Here is a 24,433-nt window from a genome sequence, read left to right on the forward strand (position 1 = left end):
CCTCGATGGTTGGTGTCTGTCTGTCCTGTAGGATGATTTTAAAGTGAAATTAAATTGGAGGGGGTAACTTGTGTTTCTGCGCTTGGGCTAACATTTAAAGCAAACCCTATGTTTGCCAGTCCTTTGCACGCTGAGGACGTGGCTATGTTCAACCCCTTGACCGCTGCGCGAATTCTGCTTCGGCGCTGGGGGGGGGGTCTGAGTTCGGCACTGCTATGCTCGTGACGGAACCACGCTCATTAATTTGCCCACACAGGCGGGGAATTAATCCTACGTGGGCGGAACGGCCGCAGCATGACGGGACCACGCCGTCCTGCACACGCCACCCGTGGCTCATGACGGCATGGTTCCGTCATAAGCAGGCAAGGGGGTTAAAAGTCTGTCTGTGCTTTCTATGTCTTAGGCTTTCTTTGGATGTTCCCATACTAATTTATTCACTTACACGTAAGTTCTGGTGGATAACTAGCAATCCTACTAAGACAGGGGCTGAGGGGCGCACATCAGTCAAAATAGAACTCCACTTCTTAGTTATATAGCACCACAGATCCATATGAATAACCTAGGGTAAGCTTTGAGGTCAAGGTCTTAATGTTGAAGTTACATCAATATAACCTGCTTCAATATTTATGAACAAGTGAGCTTTTAAAAGGACAAGTTGAGCTGGAAAGTGGGTCAGATTCGGTCTCCTCCTCACCATGTATTGAGCAGAATAGACTATTACGCTGGACAGAGAAAAACAAATGTTCAACAAGCATGATTATTTATCTGAATGTTCATTCTAATGATTCTGAATGTGGGTTTCAGGAGTACCGCAGGCCTAAAACAAATTATTCAGAGAAGCAGGTCATGGTAACGTTACATCACTTTGAAACCTTTACTTTAATGAAGTCTTTTTGTCACAGTTTCTTCCGATCTACACACCTTCCGAAGAGGAAAAGAAAAACCCCGCTCTGTATGCGATTAATGTGAGGCGTATAATGGCAGAGTAAGTATGCTGTCATGTTGTTTGCTGTTTTGTCTTACAAGTCTTCAGTGTCTCTTGTTAGGAAGTGCGAGTATTGCTTGGAATGAGGTTGCTGGCGCTGATGTTCGTTTTTCAGTGACCTACTTTGTCCAGGTGTACATTTATGATTAATTTATTTTTTACCCAACTATCATAAATCCCACTTGGTTCATCATTCACAGGCAGTTGCCCAAAGGCGCACAGAATTAAGTATTTGGAGACAAAAATGTTACATTCGTGGAATCTTGATGTAATATCCTTCAAAGAAAGGCTGAATTCGCAATTGTTTGCACTAAGTAGTCCTACTGGGAAGGCGGGAAAAATGCAAGTCATTCTGAACCAGCAGCCTTTGAAAAATGGAGGCGCTTTGATTGTTCATGTTAGTACAACAAAATCAATAACATTGTTTTCAATTTTCTTAGAAAAAGTTATTATATAAACAAGTAGATTGATTACTTAATACATATTATCAATTTTCTTAGATCGAGGTATATAGAACATCAGACTGATCATTTAACAATAAGTTTGCTGATTGAGGCCTACTTTGTTCAGATATAGGGAACAAAAGACATGCATCTTGTTATGTTACTGAATAAAAAAACTGTTATTGTGCTTATATGCTCTAAGTTGAGAAACTGGCAAGTTTTCCAACTTCGTTTAATTCTAAATTGAACTTGCTTACAGATACTACTAAGTGCGAGGTTTATAACTTTGAAATACACTTTTTTAGTAAAAGCTAGTTTAATGGAAACCGCTCCTAGTACTGTCCTCCAAATGTCTGAAAACCCCCCAAATATGTGTCCAAATTCTGTGCCAAGCCCCACCATAAGCATAGCCTTCAAGATTTCAAGAAGTCTTCTCAAGCTAGTATCGAATCGTTTGAAAATTAGTTCATTCATAGGAATAGGTAATTCTCGTGAGTTTCAATATTAAAGCTTTATTGGGTCTTAAGTACGAACAAAAGAACTTGAAAACTATAATGGCAGAAAAGCCTTGGACAGAATGCTGAAATCAATCCTCACACACTGCATTATTTCTAAGGGACATTGACACAAATGTGTCCTCATTCTCCATTCCTTATTGATATTGCACGGCACCCATTAGTTAAAAGGGTTCAAGACAATAACTTAGTTATAACTTAGTTAGAAAGCCAAGGGTCAAAGTCATATCGTACGTTTGGAAATCAATCACTTAATGTAACTATTTGGGAAATCAGAAAGAGAACAATTTTGGAAGTCATTCCTTGAAGCAGCATTTTTTTTTTTTTGTGAAACTTTTTATTAATTTTATAAATACAAACACAAACAACTTGCAAGGAAAAAAGAAAAAGAGAAGACAGCAATATAAACAAAGTTGCATTACATGGTGTGGGAGCGGGAAGGTCAACCAATGAGCGTATGTTTCATCAAGAAAGAGTCTCGCATGGGGGGGGGCAGTAGGAACAAAATGTATCCAATACACAGTAGTAAGTGGAGGAACCCTCGGGTTACGGGGACGTAGGTGCAACATCTGGGTCTGAGAGAGGGGGGGTACATATATCGCCACGGTAAGTGTTCCACTGAGTCCATATCTTCCCCCATTTTCGGGGAGTACCCCGAGAAATATATACAGTTTTTTCCCTGAATATGCACCAGTCCATGTTTTGTTTCCATTTCCGAATCCCGGGTGGTCCCTGAGCGCCCCACAGTTGCGCAATGTCTCTTTTGGCGATCATATTGCCCAAGGTCACCCATCGAAGCTGCGATACGGAGTAGTCGTTCGGTTCCCATACATTCAGCAAGCATCTCCTAGCCTCCGGCATCGATCGCACCCCCGTAACCTCACTCATCACCTCGTGCACACGGTTCCAGAATCGCACTATCTCAGGGCACTCCCAAATAATATGTAAAAAAGTGCCCAGGAGACCGCATCCACGCCGACACAAACCATCCACAGAAAAGCCCATGTGTACCAAACGGGGACCAGTCACATACACTCTATGCAGGATTTTAAGTTGCACAAATCTAAGGCGCGCCTGGATGGCCACCTCTTTAGGGGAGGAGATCGCCGCCTGCCAGTCCTCATCGTCCAGCTCCAGCCCATCACCAATCCAGACCTCTCTAAGGCGAAACAGGAGATCAGACCTGGAGTTGATCAATTTTTTATAAATAAGCGAAATCGTACTATCAGGAACATGTCCGTCCAGTACCCTGTCCTCAAGCGGGGACGACTCCGGAATCTCCACACCCGAAGGGAAGACCGAGAGCACCGCGTGGCGGACCTGCGCATAGCGAAAAAATTCGCGATCGCTCAGAGCGTACTCGGTTTTCAATTCCTCAAACGTCTTCATTCTCCCCCTGGTCCAAACGTCATCAATCCTGCTGATACCTATCAAGTCCCACCTATCAAACCCCTTCGACTGCCAGAGAGAGCCAAGTCTATCGGATGCATACAGTGTCAATTTATCACGAGTGTTATTCAGCACGAGTCAATTTATCAGTCCACCCAAGCGCCATGGAAGCATATCTCCACACCTGGACAGCCGTCCTAGTGGGGCACGTTACGTTTCGAGGGGTGAGTCTCGAGTAGAGGGCTCTATTATAGTCACCCCCCGGTAACAACCATTTGTCCATCTCGAAGGCCGGATTCGGCAAAGGGCCATACATGCAATGATTTATTGCCCCCAATTGAGACGCCCAATAATAGCGACGGATATCAGGCAAAGCAATGCCGCCGTCGTACCACGGGAGCGACAGTTTAGCGATGGCGATCCGGGGCCTACCTCCCCACACCAGTTGTCTCTGTAAACTCTCAACCTCACGGAAATATTTAGCCGGGACAACGTCAAGTGTGTTTTGCAATGCGTAGAGGAAGCGGGGCAGTGACATCATCTTAAACAATGCCGCTCTACCTAGGGGAGAGAGAGGGAGTTTCCCCCAAGCGACAACATCTGCCCGAAGGCGCTGAAGAGGGGGCAGCAAGTTCCGGTCAAACCGCAGTTCAGGTTTCAGAGTGATAAAAATGCCTAGGTATTTAAATCCATCTCGCACAATCGCGATAGGACAACCACTTGGCAGAAGAGGGGCGTCTCCCGACAGGACGTATACACAGGACTTCGACCAATTGATGACAAGACCCGAGTTTTTGCGAAAGGACGTTAGGACATCGAACAGTACAATGAGGGATTTACGGGGAGATGTGAGATACAGCAGAATATCATCAGCATAGAGAGATACACGGTCCTCAAACTCCGAATTCCATCGAATGCCCTTCAGGGACGGCTCCCACCTCAACCAGGCCGCCAGCGGTTCCAAGGCGAGAGCAAACAACAAGGGGGACAGGGGACAGCCCTGTCGCGTACCCCTGCCCAGTGCAAAAGGTGCAGAGACCCGACCATTGACCACCACCTGAGCCATGGGACCGGCGTAAAGCAATTTGACCCACCGAACGAACTCCGGACCGAAACCAAACTTGGCAAGAACCGCCCACAAATACGGGCATTCTATTGTATCAAACGCCATCGTAGCGTCCAAGGACGCCAAGATGGCGGGCTCACGTAGCGTCTCGGCTCGTGCCAAGACGCCGTGCAACCTTCGGAGGTTAAGCGCCGTGTTGCGATGCGGTATAAAGCCGGATTGATCAGGGTGAACCAGGTCCCCAATGACAGTCGCCAAACGTGTCGCCAGCAGCCTGGCCAAGATTTTAGGCTCCGCATTAATCAACGAAATGGGTCTAAAAGAGGCACAGCGATCCCGAGGTTTACCATCTTTGTGGATGACGACTATAGTGGCCAGTCTCTGGTCTGGTGGGAGAGAACCCACCTCCAAAGACTCGAGAAACATAGAGCGCAGATGTGGACCTAGCGTGTCCGGGCGTAGTTTATATAGCTCAATGGGGAGCCCATTAGGGCCCGAAGCCTTGCCGGATCGGACCGAACGGACAGCAGTGGCAATCTCGTCCACAGTAGGCGGCGCATCCAGAGCATCCCTATCAATGTCAGGCAATCGGGGAAGTGCAATATCCCGCAATAGCAGGTGGGAGTCCTGCTCAGATCGATCAGACACCTGGGAATACACCTCGTGGAAGTAATCGGCAAAACATGTAACAATATCAGCAGGGTCAGTACAGCACTCTCCATTCTCCGCAACAATCACAGGGACGACACGACTTGCATTCTCCCTCTTATCCAGCCAAGCAAGTAATTTCCCAGCCTTATCACCCACATCATACAGGCGGCCCTGCTGTTCCCTTCCCATTTCCTTAGCAGCTTCCGTGACCAGAGCCCTGTATTCATGTTGTTTCAACTCCAATAGATGTAACCCCTCAGCGGTGACCCCAGATTCCAAGCACCCCTCCAGGGCTGTGACCTCCCCCTCAAGGCGAACCATCTCAGCACGGTTGGCCAACTGCACGCTACCAATCAACGAGAGGGCCTGGCCACGAATGACAGTCTTGTAAGCTTCCCAAAGTAAACTTGGGGAGGAAACAGAGCCCACATTTTCCGCAAAATAACAATCGTGTGTTTTAACCAGCTCAGCCCTGACCCTGGGGTCCTTCAAATACCAGGGGTTTATCGGAGCGACTCGGCCCGCCGAGCCCCGCCGTGCATCAACCACCAGCCAAAGCGGAGAATGGTCCGAGATACCCCTTGCCAGATGTTTAACTTCCCGTATAAGGGATGCATGGGCCGAGGGCAGTAATATATGATCTAACCTCGAGAGACTACCATGAGCACCAGAATGATAGGTATATTGCAACTGCCCCGGGTGAAGCAAGCGCCAGCAATCAGTGAGCCCCAGCGTCTCTAGGAAGTCACTCAACCAAGTCTGGGCCTTCGGCAGTTCCCTGGGAGGGTGACGATCACACATCCCCGAGACCACCGCATTAAAATCACCCCCAACCAAAAGCAGACCCTCGGGGAGACCCAGGATAAGTCCACTCAGATCAGCGAATGTGGTGGCTTGGAGGCCCGGGGGCACGTACACGGAAATCAAAATAAGAACCTTCCCTTCCCAGCGCCCCACAATGGCGGCGTATCGTCCCTTATCATCCAGTATGACATCATCAATGGCCAAGGGGAGGGAGGTCCGAACCAGAATGCCCGCCCCTCTGGAGCCCGAAGTGAAACCCGAGTGCGCCACAAGGCGATAACCACGCCTATTCAGAGCGTAGCACTTGTTGCCGAGCAAATGAGTTTCCTGCAGTAAGACAACATCAGGAGACAAACGTTTCAGCAATTGCAGCACCACCCTCCTCTTGATCCCATCCCCCAACCCATTCACGTTCCAACACAATATCTGAAGTCCCCTACCCCCCATCCCCGAATTCAGCCCCTCCCCCGCCCCACACCCAAAGCAACTGCAAAAAACAGGAGTTCGCCTTTCCTTCGCCTTGCAAATAACAATAAAATTCAAACCAACAACCCAGTCCCCCCAACAATGCCAAAACAACTATACCCCCCACCCCGCACCCCTGCTGAAGACCAAAAAGCCCCATAAACTTGCAGTGTGCCTGTCGCCCAACCGCCCCACTAATCTACGAAAAGAAAACCCAGGATGAGAAAGGACCCGCTCACCCCCCCCCCCCCCCCCCCCCCCAAAAGGACTGATACTTGCAAACATTAATGACACAGCATTAGCACAGTTCTAAGCCAACGTGAAGGGTACGGGGTCAAGGTCAACATCTACTCCTGCTCCGTCGGGCCACCGTCCACCCGATCCGATCTGCCAGAGTCCTCAAAAGGTTCTTGATCCGCAGGCAGCGAGTCAAGCCAGTCACTCACGACCCCAGGATGGTCGAAGAAAAAAGTACGATCCCTATGAACCACCCGCAAACGGGCCGGGAAGAGCATGGCATACTTCATAGACCTTTCCTGGAGTCTCTTCTTGACCCCTTGAAACCCCAGCCTCTGTTTCTGGACCTGTTGTGTAAAGTACGGATAGAAGCTGACAGTAGAGTTCTCAAAGGCAATGGGACCAGACTGCCTCGAAGCCTGCAGGATAGCGTCTCTGTCCCGGAAATGAAAGATCCTCGCAATGATGGGTCGTGGGTTAGCACCCGATTTAGGTGTGCCGCCGGGGATCCTATGTGCACGCTCGACAGCAAAAAACTTGCTGAGACCCTTGGGCGCCAAGTGATTCAGCACCAGGTCTTCCACCAATAAGTCCGTCGAGGCAGCAGTCGATGATTCCGGGACCCCAATCAGGCGGATGTTATTGCGCCTGGCACGGCCTTCATAGTCCTGTAGGCGCCCAGAGAAATAGTCATTAGCTTTCCGCAGATTCCCGACTTCAGCCTGTAAGTCAGAGACGTCAGTGACCAGGCTAGTGGTCTTGAGATCCAGGGATTTGACCTTTTCGTTTGTCTTCGCCAAATCCGCCCTGATCAGATTGACATCAATCGACACAGTATCCAGTTTGAGAGTCAAGGCCTCATATTGTTGCCCCAATGAAGCCTTCATACCGGTAATCGCGCCCATGACATCCCGCAACGAGGGCTCTTCCTCAATCGATGAGTCCTCCGGCAGTGTCGTCGAGGGTTTAGATGCTGCGCCCGGCGAACCTTTAGTAAGGGTGTACCGGTCCATAATGTTCGTTTGCAAAGCACTCCCTCGAACGCCCGGTTTAGCCTTGCGCCTCTCACTCTCTGGCTTGGTGGCCATCTTAGATCCTGGACCCGTACGGGTCGCCTGTTGTCGGGTGAAAATGGTGACTGCGGAGGCAAATGCAGGACCAAAAGGGCGAAGGTGGTGCCAGTCTCAGAACTGAAAGCCACGACAGATCGGCATCAGAAGCGGAAAGACCAAAAGTATAGGCACGTCCGGCTGTCTACGTAGCTAACAAAGTCAGGTTGATCTCCGGACAGGAATCGAAACCAAAAGCAGTCGCCAAGCCCATGCAAGTCCGGGAGTCCGTTGTTGTTCACTTACTGGACGGCAGGCCAGACAAGATAGCTCGGGGCGTCACCTTGGAGCAGGCCAGAAAACTGCGGCGATCTGTAGCTCTGGACCCCGAAGTCCAAAAAAGTTTGTTGGAACAGATAAATGATCAGTAGAACTACGCGAATAAACACCCGTCGTCCGAACCAGGATAAAGTACAGGATAGTCGATGGAGGTGGCGAGGGTCCGGGAGCCCTGTGCTCACGCGACCATCTTGGGTGCGCGCGAAGCTCCTCCCTGAAGCAGCATTTTTGATGGAGCGTTTGATGGAATGGCCCCGTGATGAATTTCCAAAAGTTTAAAAACAATCTAAGAGAAAGTGAAATGAAGAGCTATGAGTTTTTGAGGTTGACTGTTCTTGAAAAACATCTTTCTTTGCTTAGATGAAAGACCCAATCGACCAGTACAGCCAACTGGTCCAATCTGTATGCAGCATGCTCAGCTAGTTTTTTCCAAACACAGGAATTCTATTTCTAATCAACTTATTCTCTGTTTATAAGAGGATTTGTCGTACAGTCCTGATTTCCAACTAAAATGTTTATTTTGGTCCCGCTAGTGACTGAACTTGCAAAGGTAAGGAAGCCTGCACAGGCAGCAACGCAACACACACAATTTGTGTGATGTCTTTGAAAGAATATCCATGCTTCTTAACAGAGACAATTACTGTTGGGAAATACAGAAAGTATTACAGGGGTCGTCTTACTTGCAAATAAAGTTGTACTCTGACTTTGGAAGAACAATAAAACAGGTGTGTACTCCTGGCTAGTTTGTTGGAGTAATTTTATTTAACCTCGCTTGAGGAAAATCAACAGGTTTTGAATAAAGGTGAAGTTCTTCTATTCATTTGCACACGTTATAATTGGTATGTGATTTACTACCGTGGTGTTGGATAACTAAATTCCCACTTTGGGTGTCTTTACAATGCTGCTCATTCCTTCCCCGTGTTTCACCCAGTACAAGTCATTAAGACTTATTCTACATCTACACAGCAAGCCTCTTTGTGGTTAAACAAAAGTTAAATGTAATGCTGATCTAGTGCAACACTGCCACCCTATGGATTCTGTGGGAATCGCAAAGCTTGGCCATTTCTTATCGGCTTTGCATTTTACTTTAAATCTGTCCAGTGAAAGTTGTCATACGTTGCCTATTAACTTGTAACTTTTATTTAATAACGGTGGTCATCCTATATATCTATAAATATATGTAGAACCACCTGCAGAATCAGAATCCCCAAAATAGCTAATTTTATTACTCGCATCGTTTGATTATTGCGCATTTTGCTGTAGCATTATGCAACATTTCGGGAAGATTGTGTGAACTTACGTGTGTCTTAGCTCTGACTGCAATGTTCCGAGGATGTTATTTGGAAAACATATTAAATCTGCTTTTTGATATTAAGAGGCTGTGTTGTCTGTGTAGACTCTAGTTCTCGGAGCATTGATTTGTGGTGGGTCGAATTGATTTGATAGATTATTGCCTTTGTACAATACAGAGGAAAACAAGAAAATCCAGTTCCTGCACATCAAAAAATAAATACATTTGTAAAAATATTGGTACCAGGACAGGTAGAGAGAGATACCTTGTTCTGGTTCCTCTGCTAATTTATATCTTTGTTTGCACTGAATATAAGCGTTGCACATTATGTTCATTTGGGATTTTAACATAGCCTTTCATTTCGTTTTTTTTGACACAGAAGCATACAAATGTGTGTAGTTTATTTCAAGGACGTAATTCATCCTGCTTTCTTTCTTTGTAGGGCTCTGGGAGTTTCTGTCACAGACTACTCGTTTGAAGATTGCCAGCTGGCATTGGCGGACGGGCAGCTGCGTCTCCCTTCGAACACTTCCCTTCTAGAGTTTGCAAAGCTCGTGAGAAGCCTCGGGTGAGAGCACCTTGTTTCTGTCTCCATTATTAACATGCTTTGTTCTGAGCGGAAGTCGCCTGTATTGCATTATGGGTAAGAGCTGAGCGCGATACATCATTAAAATTTGCTGAACCAAGATCCTACTTTTCGAATGGTAGGTTATTGTGTGAGCCTGCTCCCGGATTTGTTTGTGTATTACAAAGCTGTTGCCATGCTCATATAGTGCCTTCAGGGCAAGAAAGCAAAAGACACACAGTTGATGGATGGATTGCAGAACAAATCAAATCAAAACATTCCCACAGTCAAGAGATCTGGGTTAAATCCATCATTCTTTTGCTCACCATGGCCCACAGTTTAGACCTGGCCACATGCAAATCAGTCTTGACCCTGTGCCCCATGGGAACAGTCCAGCCCGAACTGCCAAGCCAGGTCCTCCCTGGACTGGAAACAAGCATCCTAGGACAGGTTTCGGGGTTTCACCCCTCATCATTCTTTTTGCATTTAATGCCTTCAGCAGCTATTCATTTCGTTATCATCACCTAGTATTGATTACATTAATGACAGTCTTCCCCAGCCCTTCACCACAAAATACATGTTGTGCCTCATTCCCAAAAGCTTTTGCAGTCAGAGATATGAATATAAAATGGATTTAGGGTCTCAAAACCTGCTCCATAGTATTGGATTTTGATGATTTCTCGACCCTAAAATCAGGCATGAGTGCGCATAGATCACACCTCGATACCCCTGTGTGCATTTCCTTTGTTAACTATGTGAGATTTCCATTGGCTTTGCTATGTAACGGGGGTGATGGGGAGGAGGAGACAAAAAATACATTTAAAAAAAATCCCTTACGTGGGGGTTGGCCACCGATTCTCCTCCATCCTTCTTCTGTTTTTCAGTCGAAGCAGGAATCACATAGGCTCCCAGACTTCCCTAGCCAATCACAACGCTGCTGTTACCAGCATGACTGCAGCATCGTGATTGGTCTGAGCGCCGAAGTTCGGCGCTCAGGCAGGGCCTGGGAGCCTGCGCATGTTCTCCACCCAGGCTGTGTAATACAGCCAGGTGGAGAGCATGCTAAGTACACATGACTGTTTGGCCAGCGGTGGGATTTGTATAGTCGAAAGCTTGTCGGATAGCAACAGAGCGCTGCACATGAAGAGGGAGTATTTACATATTTGAATTTTATAATGATGTTGACTTTCACATAGTTCTGCATGCATCACATTTCACTCCCATTTACAGGATTAGGTACAGTGAAATTAAGAGTTTTTCCTAGAATCATATGATTTACAGTCCGTGTCAGAGCCCAGATTCGAACCCTGGTTCCGCAGTCACCAGACAACATTTAGCTGCTTAGCCACTAACCACATCTCCTTGCTACTTGTTAGCCAGGCAGAAGACACTGTTGGTTATGTGGGATGACTCTTAAACGAATGTATGACATTATTCCGCTGTATTTCTCCCCGCAGGGAATCATAACGCGGTCATTACAATGACCGCGTTGTGATTCTGCATACCATTACTCCACAAGTCGGAACAACGACTTGCGGAGGGGGGCGCTGGATGTTGGAATAGTATAATTTACTTATCCAACTCTAGTCTGTGCGGACAATAGGGAAGGTGTTGGATTTTAAATCCAACACCTCCCCCCGCAAGTCGTTGTTCTGACTTGCAGAGTAATGGTATGCGGAATAACAACGCGGTCGTTGTAACGACCACGTTGTGATTCCCTGCGGGGAGAAAGATTTGTGGTAAATGTTTTTTTCCCTCTTAAACAGGAAAGCTCATCTGACAAAAAGGAAAGAGCAGTGAGTAAAAGTAGGGGAAGTAGAGTACACTAAACCAGTGCGAAAAAGAGACCTGGGGAGGGAGTTGCTTTTATTTGCAGCGCGCTTCAACGGTGTCTGGATGTGACAAACTCGATTCAGCCTTATTCTACAGTGAATTTGATAGTTTACTCGTTAAATTGACACATAACTTCTAATTGTATATGGATCTTATAGCGTAATGACACAAGATTTTACAACAACATTAATAACCATATTTGAAACGAAAATAGGTCCTTTAGACACTTTATTTTGGCCCTCTAGTTATGTTGGTATTTAACAATTCCCACCTCATTTACTGTTTTTGGGTGTACTTTCTTGCATTTTGGATTAAGGCGTGCATTACTGTTGCTGTATTTTTGTATTAGTCACAATTTGTTTGTCTTTAAATAGGTTAAAACCAGAGAAACTGGAGAAGGAACTTGATAAATATTCTATGAGTGCCAGGAAAAGTAAAGGTGAACGAATAAGTCTGAAAGAATTTGCTGCATACCTAGAAGTTCCGGTGTCAGAAGTATTAGAAGATTTGTTTGCTCTTTTTGACGAGGTAAGGTGCTTACATATAATTTGGACATCCATTTTGCTTACCGTCATTCCGTCTTCATAGTTAATTTAACAAAAACTTAAAACCTCTTAGACTTGGAATTTCTCAAAAATACTTAAAACTACTTTGTTGTTAAAATGTAAGCACACCTTTAAACTCGGCCCATTTATGAATATCCGTATATGTATCTAAGATACAAAATATGATGCCACGTATGTTCAAGTTGGGCTAAAATTTATAAGCATGCATGCATCACTGAGCGGCCAATTCTGAGTTGGCCGGAACCTGGAGGAGGGAGGTACTGGACTGGAGTTACCTCTTCTGGTTGGCATCTGCACCCCAGTTACTAGTAATTACATTTTTTTTAGCTCTGAAATGGAGAATAACATGTGAGACCTAAAATTACTGAGTTCAATACTGCATGAGACTCCCTATTCTTGCCTTTTTTTTCTGTGCATGTTTCCCCTTGTTTTCTGTAAGACGAAAAAGTAAGTGGAAAAGGATTGCTTGACTGGATGCGTTCCACACCTGGTAACACTTTGGATCATGTGGGGTGGGATCTTCTGCAGAGATACCTCTCCACACTTCTCAATATCACCCCCTTAATTTTAATTTTTTTTAAATTGTAGAAAAGTCTAACTCATGCATTTAATGGCGGTGCATCCCAAGGCATGCGACAAATGCTCCCTGATGGATCCAAAGGCCATCAGGGAGTAGGAAGCCAAACTTGACATCACTTCCAACCCTAGCTTCACCGTTCAATTCAGATCCATTATGGTTCTGGACCCAATCAGTGCCTAATTTGAGCCGGTGGTTTCCAGTGTTCACCATCTGCACTTAATCATCAACATCAGCGCTTTCCATGAGCACCAGTTAAGGACATATTCATATATGGTAGGCGCAGGAAGATTAAGTGATTTGCCCAGATTCACAAGATGGTGTACCTACACACATACTCAAACGTGGTTCCCCAGCTCTGAAGCCAACAGCTCTGGCCACTATGCAACACCCTGTCCCCACTTTCATGGTTAGTAGTTGGTTCTGATTTAGGCGGCGCTAACAGGAGAAATGGACTGGTGCAATCCTGACGGCACTTATTTTTTTTTACATATTAACCACTGGAGACATTATGCCCCACATTTTCTGGACTGTTCTCAACAGTGCTACAGAATGTGGCCTTCGGAGGAGGGTGTTGGGGGGGGGGGGGGGGGGGCACATCCTGCAACATATATTTTTTAATGGTTCTGTATCATCTGGTTTTCCTTCAGATCCCATGGATCTGTTGTGGCCATCAGTTTATTTATTTATAAAGTTTTATATAGCTTGAACTTGATCCCGAAGGATATCAGAGCGCTTTACAGTTAGAGGGAGAGGAAGGAAAAAGATCACAAGAAGACATTAAACGGTGAAACTAATATGCATAGAATCATATGGTGCAAACATAACAGATCCTATCTAATTCAGGGTTAACGCAGAATGGGCTAGTCAATGATAAGATGACATCAAGGGAGTGATGATACATAATGATGTAAGGGGGGCGATTACAATTGTAACAAACAGAATTATTAACCAATGCTGTAATATTTACAGAGTGATTAGGGTCCGTCGTGTAAAGGTAAGAACTTATTCATGAGGAATCTTTTTGCTTCCACTTTGAAAGCAATCTTGGAGGAGATTCTACGAATTTCCGGTGGAAGAGAGTTCCACATTTTTGGTACAGCGCCAGAGAAGGCTCGTTGGCATGTTCTCTTTTTGCTGAAGATCTGAGGTTTCAAGAGGAGGGAGTTAGCACTCCTTGATGGTCTACCCCCTCCTGATAGTACTAGTTTTTGCGCAAGATAGTTGGGAGTTTTGAAGTGGAGAGCTTTGTGAGAATGGCAGGCAATCTTCAGTTGAATTCTAGCTTCAAAGGGCAGCCAGTTTAGAGATTTTAAGACCGGGAAGATGTCGCTTGGTGTTCGTGATCAATCTGGCCACCGCGTTCAGTGAAGCCTTTAGGGGGGCCAGAGTGTATTTGGGGAGGCCACATAACGTAGTACTGCCATAGTCCAGCTTCGGCAGAACAAGCGCTTGGACCACTTGCTTGAAGTCAGATTGAGGTAGGAAGGGTTTGAGATTCCTGAGTGTTCTCAACACGTGTTTAGCACCCTTGCACACGTTGCTAATATGGGTCTTCATATTCAGATGCTTGTCCAGGGTGATTCCTAGAGATTTGGCTGAATCAATAATGCGGGGGGAGCAGTTGAAAGCGGTGAGTTGGTTCATCCATAGGTCTATTGTGGGAGTATGTTTCGGGGGAGAAATGAGGAGGAATTGTGTTTTGGATGAATTTAACAGGAGGTGGTTCTCCATTAACCAGTTTTGGATAGTCAGTAGAGGGGAGTTGAGTGAAGTGATGTCATCCGGGGAGGAGATTTTCAGATAGAGTTGGGTGTTGTCTGCATACATGTGGAAGCGAATGTCCAAGGATTTTAGAACATTAGTTAAGGGTTCAAGAAATAAATTTAAAAGAATGGGTGATAGGGAGGACCCTTGGGGAACCCCCATGGTGACTGGGGATGGCAGGCAGAGGGAGTGGTTAGCTTGAACTCTTTGTGACCTGTGCAGCAGGAAGGATGAAAACCAAAGAAGCACCTGACCGGAGAGGCCCATCGTATGTTCAAGAATGAATAAAAGGTTGTCATGATTGACCGTGTCCAAGGCGGAGGAGAGGTCGAGTGAGATAAGGAGGCAGGATTCATTTAGATCAAGCATCATTAAGATGTCATCCATCACATGAGTGAGAGCCGATTCTGTGCTATGCCCACTCCTAAAACCAGATTGGTGTTGGTCCAGAAGATTGAAATTTTCGATATGCGCACCAAGTTGAGACTGGACGCATTTTTCAAGGAGTTTGGCTAGTGTAGGGATACTGGAGATAGGTCGGAAGTTGATCTGTACTGTCAGCTGTTGTTTTTTTAAAAATAGGTGTTACCTGCGCCTCTTTTAGGCAATCAGGGATCGTGCTTTGTGACAGATATGCATTGACCATCTTTGTCCAGAAGGGGGAGATTTCTTCCTTAATTTCTTTGAAGATGGTGGGAGGTAACGGGTCGTTGAAGTGATTTGATGCGTTAATACTGCGAAGAACCTTTTTGATCTCTGTTTCAGTTAGGGGAATAAATGCATCTCAGGAAGCGTTGTTCTTGATACCCCATCTGACTGGTTCTGCCAGTGTCAACTAAACCCATTTGGCATCAGTCCATTCGGGCTTCAAACCTTGACCCTTCGGCTGCAGCTCCACTGGTTATTCCAGTTCCGGGGCCAGCTTCGTTGATTCCAGTTTTAGATTCTGCTTCAAATCTTTAGGCGAACCCATAGCCAACAACCGCTATAAGATTACCAGGAAATAACCTCTGGTAGGTCGCACCTCTCCTCTTGTCCCCTTGCCTTGAAGGCAGTATTTCAAAATGATGGAGTCCCTCTTTGACCCTGACTGCATTGCTTTTCAAAGATTGGAGCATGTCCTTATAATGAAGAAAGACAGAAGGTAGAAAACTTGCTCTCCCTCATTGGACTGATGCTGGCTTATATCTTGACGTTCCAAATTCCAGTGGCTGGGACACATCACTCAAAACAGAACTGAATTTACAGTTATAGGCTTCAATTGAAGAAAGTGCTGTTCTGTAGTGGTAGTATGCAAAGCCACAGAGTTGGGTCTACAGTTGCCCAGTGTGGAGATTAAGGCTAACCTTTGGACCAACATCTTGCAGCCGGGACCTTCAAATTCAGAGCCATTGCTTCCATTTAATGAAGCCTTCAATGAGCCATGGCCTGGTCCAGAGCTTGCTTGGCCCCACCAATGAGTCGCCCAATTGCTCAGTGATGCCGACGTGTGCCAGATGATCCTATCTTTTTAGGCACCTGTCTCCTGGGAGCACTCTAGTTCAAGCCTCTACAAGTATTGTTAATCTTAACTCATTTTCAACAGCACCACTGGACAGGGAGCCCAAGAAAATGATCCATGGACAAGAGGATTCCCTTTGGTGGGCCTTGCACTAAGATCAATAAATGATGCGTGCTGCTGGAGTCGCTCTCTTCACCTGAAATATCAAGGATGGCCAAGAAGCAGCAAGGCACCTTTTGAGGTCCTGACACAAAATACTGAGTAGCCGGGGCTATGGACAACAGTGTTGTGATCCTTGTAGACTCACTACCAGGACTTCTAAGGTTCTCTTGTGGACATACCCATTAAACTTGAGTCGGGCTGTTTGGAGAAAAGGCGGATTCATCCCTTAGTACTTTAAAGACAGCAGATCTGCATCATGTTCTCTGAGGCTGCTTCCTCCGCTGGCCAGTTCTACCTGCAATATTGCAGCCCGACCAACATTTGGCTCAGTTGTGTAGTTGCTCCAATGGCAGGGGTGGTGATAGGGGTGGAGGCCACAAGTAGATGCAACAGTCCTCCTCTTTCCTGTCACTGATCATTAATTTTAGTTCCTCCTACAGCTGCTATCTGAGGTTGGTAGACTGCAGGATTCAATACTGCTTTTCCGTCAAATAGTTCCGTTTGGGCACCCTCTTTTTCTTGCCTAATCCACCGCAACATTTCCCTAGATTTTACCCAAACGTTGGTGGATCATACTGACATCTCCAGAGAAGTGCAAATATTGCTTACCAAAGTCAGAATTGAGGTGGTGACTGAGATAGAAAGGGATATTTGGTGATATTCTCTATACTTTTAGCTCCCCAAGACGGAACACTGAGGGTGATTGTGGACCCTAGGCTCAGTGGCGTAGCTAGACGTTGAGCCGCCAATGCCCTCACTGCATTTGCAGCCCGGTGGCCGCATGTAAGCGTGGGGGATGGCGATTCCCACGATGGCTGCAGGTAAGAGTGGGGGGGAGGCCGTCGCCCCCAAAACTTGTGCCATCTGGGGAGAACCGCCCCACCCTCCTTGCTAAGTCACTGCCTAGGCTCTATAGTACCTTCTTCAGGAAGAGAAGTTCAAAATTATAATACGGTCTCAACTCCTATTAGCCTCGAACCCCAAATACCAGAGGGTGTCCTAGGACTTGCAGGACAGGTACTTCCAGGTGCTGATTCTGCACTCCTTATGAAATACCTTGCAGGATCTCCCTGAGCATCAGTCGCCTGGCAGGTTTGTTCAGCATCAGGGCGAACAAACTCAGCAGGTGTCTTTTTACCATTCATTAATGCCATCTGCATCCAGATGCGGCATAGGGAATCTTGGCTCATTAGATCTGTGCACTGCTTCCAAGAACAGTCAATAGCCAGCCTTTTGCACCCTGGAGTTCCCTTCTCCCTCGGATACGTGTTCCAGCTCTGGTGGGGCTTGGGCCTCCTATATGCATTTCCTCCTCTGCTGCTTATCCTACAGGTCCTGAAGAAAGTCCGTAGGGACCACGCTTCGCTTATTCTGATAGCCCTGGACTGGGCAAAGAGGAGTTGATACTCTAAGGGTTCATGAGTCTCAGCATATGCTTTAACTGCCTCTTCTGTCAAATCTGCTGTTTCATTAACCAGGCAGGCCCCTGAATCAGAATCTCCCTAATCTACACCTCTATGCAGAATCATCTGAGAGGTTTTGATATACCGTTGTAGGTGGTAGATGTCATTTTGATCGACTCTCTTTGTTCAAGTTACCCGTTGTGATGCATTTCTTGTGAGAATTTTTATATATGTCCCCTTTATTATTCCACAGTTCAATATAAATGTCCTGCTTACTTTTCTAATGCAGGCTTCCATCAAGCCTCTGCATAGTTGTTTGTACCCTGAGGCCCTTGACTCTGAAAACCAAATTTATCATGGCCATTACTTCTGCAATTGCATTAGGTTCAGGGCCACATTCCAGTGCATTGTTGTTCATACACTATGCAACCTGGACAGAAGCCACCCTGCCTTATGCAAATCAATACTAACCTTGCTCAGCATGCGATCAGTCTACCCCAAACTGCTTGACAACGGTCTTTGATAAGGATACATAAGCAACCCTAGGTCAATTTCGGTCTATTTGGGAAAAGGCTTTATGCTGGCAGAGTCATCTGAGACCTTTCCCGTGTAAACCCATCTAAACCCATCTTTTCTCTCACTCTAAATTGAGCAGGAGAATCACAAGTTTGGCAGGGCAGGAGCAATGCCAAACTGTAAATGGACCCCTTTGTTGTTGATACTAAACAGTTTACATGCTGTCTTGTGATGTGTTGTGTTCAGTGCTAAAACTGAAATTTAGGCCTTCCTCCCAGATCAGGCAGAACTCAACACGTGCAGAGAGAACCCGCTGAGTGTAAGAAATAGTCACTATTGCCTAAACTTTCTGCATATCATTTAAATAGTATATACAGTAGTAAGCCGTAAGTTGGGGAATCTGCTAGAAATGTGCAGGCTTTTATTGCGGTTATGTTTTCATATCTTGTACTGTTGCATAGTATTCCCTCACGAAACCGTTAAGGTTATTTGTCAATAAGCCGTGGAAAGACTTGAAACTGTAGCACTATCTTGCCACCAGCAGAGCGGATGGATCTTGTGATTCCTTTCTGTTCTAAAATTCTATATTCCTTTGTCCTTGGTTGAACTTTTATTTATTTATTAATTTATTTATTTATTTATTTATTCAATGTTTTTTATAGCGCGAACATGACCCAAAAACATGAGTGTCAGAGCGCTTTACTGTTCGAGCCCACTACAAGTTCAGATAATATCCCTGTTTTACACCTGCTACCGGGGATGTGTGACTTATCCCCATTGCATGTTCTAATATTTACAATACCACACACTTGATAGTACTAGACAACCGAAATACAAATCACATAACCCTTATTTACAAACCAAAACCAATACTGTAAATTACTACGAATACACAATGATTGAAGTATTGTATGACAAGTACAGTAGAAGACCAGAATGACAGTGCTTTGGTCAAGGCACCTGACGTAAGTCCTCTGAATTGACCTTATACCGCTCTGGGAGGAATTTACTTGTCAGAAAGGAATAAGTCTCCTTCTTGAATCGAGTAGCATGGGTAATCCTTCTGATATTCACCATTCTGAAAATGTCACACATGGCAATCTGAAACCTTGAATTCCAAATCCTACGTGCAGCTCCTGTGAACGCTCTATCATATGATCTCTTCTGGAAGAAAGCTGTTTTCAGTAAAAAAATCTCTAGCCCCCCTAGAGGATCTACTACCTCCAGAATAAGTAATTTTCTGGGCAAGGTAACGAGGATTTGAGTGGTGAAGAGCCTTGTGTGTTATACATGCCATCATTAGCTGTATTCTTGCCTCGAACGGTAACCAATTGAGAGCTTTCAGGTGAGGAGTGATATGGTCAACTTTTTTGGATCCAGTTATAAGTCTGGCTGCCTCATTCAGACAAGCTTTAAGGGGAGCAGTTGAAATCTTAGGAAGACCAGATAAAGTTGAGCAACCATACGCAATTCTAGAAATGGCAAACGCCTGGACTGCCGTTTTCAAGTCCTCTGTGTCAATGAATGGCTTCAACTTTTTAAGTTAGCTTAGATGGAAGAGGGCATTTTTTGCCATTGTGTTGATGTGAGTATGCATGTTTAACTCCTTATCCAGTGTGATTACTAAAGACTTAGTTGACTTTACTATAATCGGAGAGCAATTTAGCGCAGTAATCATCATGGTCTATTCCGTAATCTTGGTGTCACTTTTAGGAGGGGAGTTCAGAAAGAATTTTGTTTTTTGTGGGTTAAGCTTGAGATGATTGCCCGAAAGCCATTGAACGGTCTTCTGAAGTGCTTGGTTCATTATGATGATCTCTTCCAATGATGTAATCTTCATGTACAGCTGAGTGTTGTCTGCATACATGTGGAAGAAAATGTTAGCCTGCTGTAGTACTTCTGTTAATGGTTCAATGTATAGATTGAAAAAGGAAGGGGATAGAGTTGATCCTTGAGGAACTCCGATTTGAATCTGGGATGGCGGAGATAGCTTGGGTTCACCATTAATCTCTGAGATCTGTTCTCTAAGAAGAAATAGAACCACTTTAAGACTGGTCCCGATAGGCCCAGCCTGTTATTCAGATGGTCTAAAAGATTGGCATGGTTCACGGTGCAAAAAGCAGATGATAGGTCTAAAAGGACAAGGAGACAAGTTTAATTACAGTCAAGAGCAAGAAGAGCGTCATCCACTAGGTGCCGAAAGCAAGTTCGAGGCATATGAGCTGCAGATTACACACTGTGCATAGATCGCCACCTAGTGTTGGGCCCGGATGTTTGCAGTTTGCTGTTGTCCTGAAAAGTTCTTTGGAAGTCACGAGATAGGTGACTCCTCCTTTGGACCACATTGTGCATGGGCATCGGCTCCATCCTCAGATTGTTTTTTTCTGTCATCGGGCTCGGATGTGTTTCCTGCGCTCCGGTTTGGAACCGGATTTCCTTCGGCACGCAATCCTCACCCAGTTCGACGGTATTGTTTCGATCGTGATCTACGACGTGATTCTTCACCAACTTCGAATTCTTCGATTCCAGTCGTCAACAAAGGCCTTAGGGCCTACCTAGGCCTCATCTTCTGGCTCATGGAAAGGACGCCATTCAAGAAGTGTCCACAATGTGGGTCAAAGTTTCCCCACACCGATCTACATGAGGTGTGCAGCCTTTGCCTCTCACCGGAGCACGAGACCAAAGACTGTTCCACTTGTGCCTCTTTCCGCTCCAAGAAGACGATTCGGGACCGACGAGCTCGAAGAACAATGGCTCGCTCGTCAGCTTCCATCCCCGACGACATCTTTGGAGAGGGCGTCGACGTGCCAGAACATCAGCACGCCAAAGAAAGTTCCAGCTCTTCTGATGCCGAAGACTCATACGTCAAGGACATCACTCCAGCTCAACGGGTCGGAAGTAAGACTGTCGACCCCAACCCTTCCTCGACACCCTCAAAAAAGGCTTCGGTCACACCCTCCCCGACCGAGAGACCGCTTCCCATGCCCCTCCTTCGGGCCCGGTAAAGAAGCCTAGTAAGCCTTCAGGTGGCTCGGGCTCGAGCCAGTCTATTCCCGGTACCGATCTGATACCAATACCAAAGAAGAACCGATCTTCCTCGACCACGCCAACTGCTGCTCCAACACCCAAGCACTCGGCGCCGAAGACTGGCACCAGCTCATCGATGCCCAAACCGCACTCTGAGCCAAGTAAAAAACCACCTAAAGGTCCTGATTCACATGCTTCAGAGCTGAACAAACACCTGGAACTGAAAAAACATGTTCCGGTAAAAGACATTTCAAAAGGTCACCCAAAAGACCCTAGACCATCTACCGACTCGGTGCTGAAAAAACCTCCGGAACCGGAAACTTCAACGCCGAAGGATCTGCCCTATACAGAAGAACTTTTTACACCAGATCCTCACCAAAAAACTCTTGTTAAAGATCCTAAGACTGGCCAACTACCTCTTAGCTCCAAGAAGAGACCACTAGAAGCGCCAGCACCTCCTCGCCTCCAAAGAAGAGACATTGCAACCTCTCCATCAAGGTTCCCTTCTCCACCACCTCCCCATACTGTTCCTCCTCCTCCTCCCCCTCCTCCACCACATCATTCTCCTACACCATCCACTAATCCAGATGATGATGTGGATACAGACTCTGATTACACAGGTGGGGGTGCACATGACCCAGCAGGGACCAATAGTCTCCCTCAGTCACCTAATCCTTGGGATGATTATAACACCCCTGATGTACCTTACGTCCCACAAGATGATGTATACCCTTCCAGACCTTCCCCACCAGAGGACACTATAGGTTTTAACCTACTAGTCCAAAGAGCTGCCCAGTACCATGGGGTTGACATGCACACTGATGCTGTGGAGGAAGATTTCCTTTTAGACACTTTTGATAACACACAAAGGTCTACTGCCATTTTGCCAATGCTTAAAGGCGTCACTAAGCACGCAACAGAGGTATTTAAAGATCCTGTCAGGGCTCCGGTCCTCAACCCTCGCATTGAGAAGAAATATAAAGCTGCCCCTACAGACCCTGTTTACATCAAAGGTCCAGCACCACTAGATTCTTTAGTTGTGTCTAATGCATGTAAATGTGCTAACTCACAAACCTCAGGTGAGGCCTCACCACCAGATAAAGAATCTAAGCTCCTTGACGCCTCCGGTAAACGAACAGCGTCACAGGCCGCTAACATTTGGCGCATTGCCAATACCCAAGCGTTGTTGGCAAGATATGACAGGGCACATTATGATGAGCTGGAGTCCATAATGCAGCATCTACCAGACAAATCTAAAAATAGGGCCAATGAACTCCTACAGGAAGGTAAAAATATTACTAATACTTCCATTCATTGTGCCCTAGATGCTGCAGATACTGCCTCAAGGGCAATCAATGTCAGTACCCTTTTGCGGAGACATGCCTGGCTACATATTTCAGGTTTTAAACCTGAGGTGCAAAATTCCATCCTCTATCAGCCATATGATGAGACACATTTATTTGGCCCTAATGTTGATGTGTCTTTAGAAAAGGTGAAAAAAGAAACCAACACAGCAAAATCTATGGGAGCTTTGCAGCTGCAAGCTCCCAGACGATCTTTTCGTCGCTCATCATACAGAGGCAACACAAGAGGCTACTTCTCTGAAAGCCCCTCCACCTCCTCCAAAACCCCTAGTCAATCCACATACACTAAGGGCTAACAGAGAGGGGGTTACAGGGGTAACAACAACAAACGCAGAGGCAAAACCAACAACTCCCGCTCTGCCTCCACCCCTACCTAATGACTTTCCTCCCCTTCCCCCCCAACATTCCACTCCTGTGGGGGAAGACTGCAGCAATTCCTTCCTGCCTGGATCAACATCACATCAGACAGGTGGGTGCGACAAATTATTCAGTCAGATTACTGTCTAGAACTAACATCTACCCCCCAAACATACCACCCAAACAGCGTCCAATGTCACAAGAACATCTGTCACTGTTAAAGCAAGAAGTAATGTCTCTGCTAGAAAAAAGCGCAATAGAACCAGTTCATCTGCACCAACAAAACAAGGGGGTTTACTCCCTATATTTTCTTATTCCAAATAAGGACGGCTCTCTAAGGCCTATTCTGGACCTCAGACCGCTAAACATATACATACAGTCAGACCATTTTCACATGGTCACACTCCAACAAGTCCTTCCTCTCCTGTTACAAAATGACCTCCTTGCTACTATAGATCTCAAGACCGCATACTTCCACATTCCCATTCCCAAGGCTCACCGGAAGTAACTCAGATTTGTAATAGACGGGCATCACTATCAATTCGAAGTACTCCCATTCGGAGTCACAACAGCACCAAGAGTATTCACCAAGTACCTAGCAGTAGTGGCAGCACATTTATGAAGACAGCACATACATGTCTTCCCATACCTCCACGACTGGCTCATAAAAGCCAGCTCATACAACCAGTGTGTGGAACACACTCACGCCACGATCCAACTGCTCCACAACTTGGGGTTCACAATAAATCACACCAAGTCTCATCTGCAACCATCCAAAGTACAACAGTACCTCTGTGCTACAATAAACACCTCAACAGCGCTAGCTTATCCCAGTCCAGTAACGATAGCCAGCATGCAAACTCTTCTCACAAAGTTTCAGCCACAACACTCCCTTCCAGCACGAGTGTTCATTCAACTCATAGGGATGATGGCCTCTCGCATTTTCATAGTGCCCCATGCAAGACTTCAAATGCGTCCTCTACAAGAGTGCCTATCACGTCAATGGAACCAGGCTCAAGGTCAATTAACAGACCTAGTGTCGGACTCATCGCTCTCTGCAGTGGTGGAACACCAAATACCTTTCCAAGGGGCGAACGTTCCTAGAGCCAGTTCCCAAATAGGCTTGACAGTGGACGCATCGCTCTCCGGCTGGGGAGCCCACCTGCTGCAACACACCATGCAAGGCAGGTGGACACCACAACAAAAGTTACTTCATATCAATCACCTGGAGTTACTAGCTATATTCCTAGCGCTGAAAGCTTTCCAAAAACAAGTATCAAACAAAGCTGTTAGTTCGCACGGACAACATGACAGCCATGTACTACATTCAGAAACAGGGCGGAACACACTCCCTGCAACTGTCTCAACTAGCTCCGGACATATGGCGCTGGGCTATACCTCAAAACATATTCTTTCTAGCCCAACATGTTCCAGGAGTACAAAACACTATAGAAGATCTGTTAAGTCGTCAGACACAACAGACCCATGAGTGGGAACTTCATATGCAAGTTGTTCAACCATTCTTTCAGATGTGGAGACAACCTCGGATAGACCTCTTTGC

At 46.0% G+C, this 24,433-nt stretch overlaps 1 protein-coding gene across 1 annotated transcript in view; it reads left to right on the forward strand.

Annotated features, from left to right (window-relative positions):
• Positions 1-24,433, forward strand: part of LPCAT1 (lysophosphatidylcholine acyltransferase 1) — a 585,759-nt gene that overhangs the window by 517,419 nt on the left and 43,907 nt on the right. The window contains exons 9-11 of the mRNA XM_078685765.1: positions 903-985; positions 9,677-9,802; positions 12,007-12,160. Of these exons, the coding sequence (XP_078541891.1) occupies positions 903-985; positions 9,677-9,802; positions 12,007-12,160 (363 nt within the window). The remainder of the gene's footprint in view (positions 1-902; positions 986-9,676; positions 9,803-12,006; positions 12,161-24,433) is intronic.

Source organism: Lissotriton helveticus, chromosome 4_1, assembly GCF_964261635.1.
Source record: "Lissotriton helveticus chromosome 4_1, aLisHel1.1, whole genome shotgun sequence".
Classification (NCBI taxonomy): domain Eukaryota; kingdom Metazoa; phylum Chordata; class Amphibia; order Caudata; family Salamandridae; genus Lissotriton; species Lissotriton helveticus.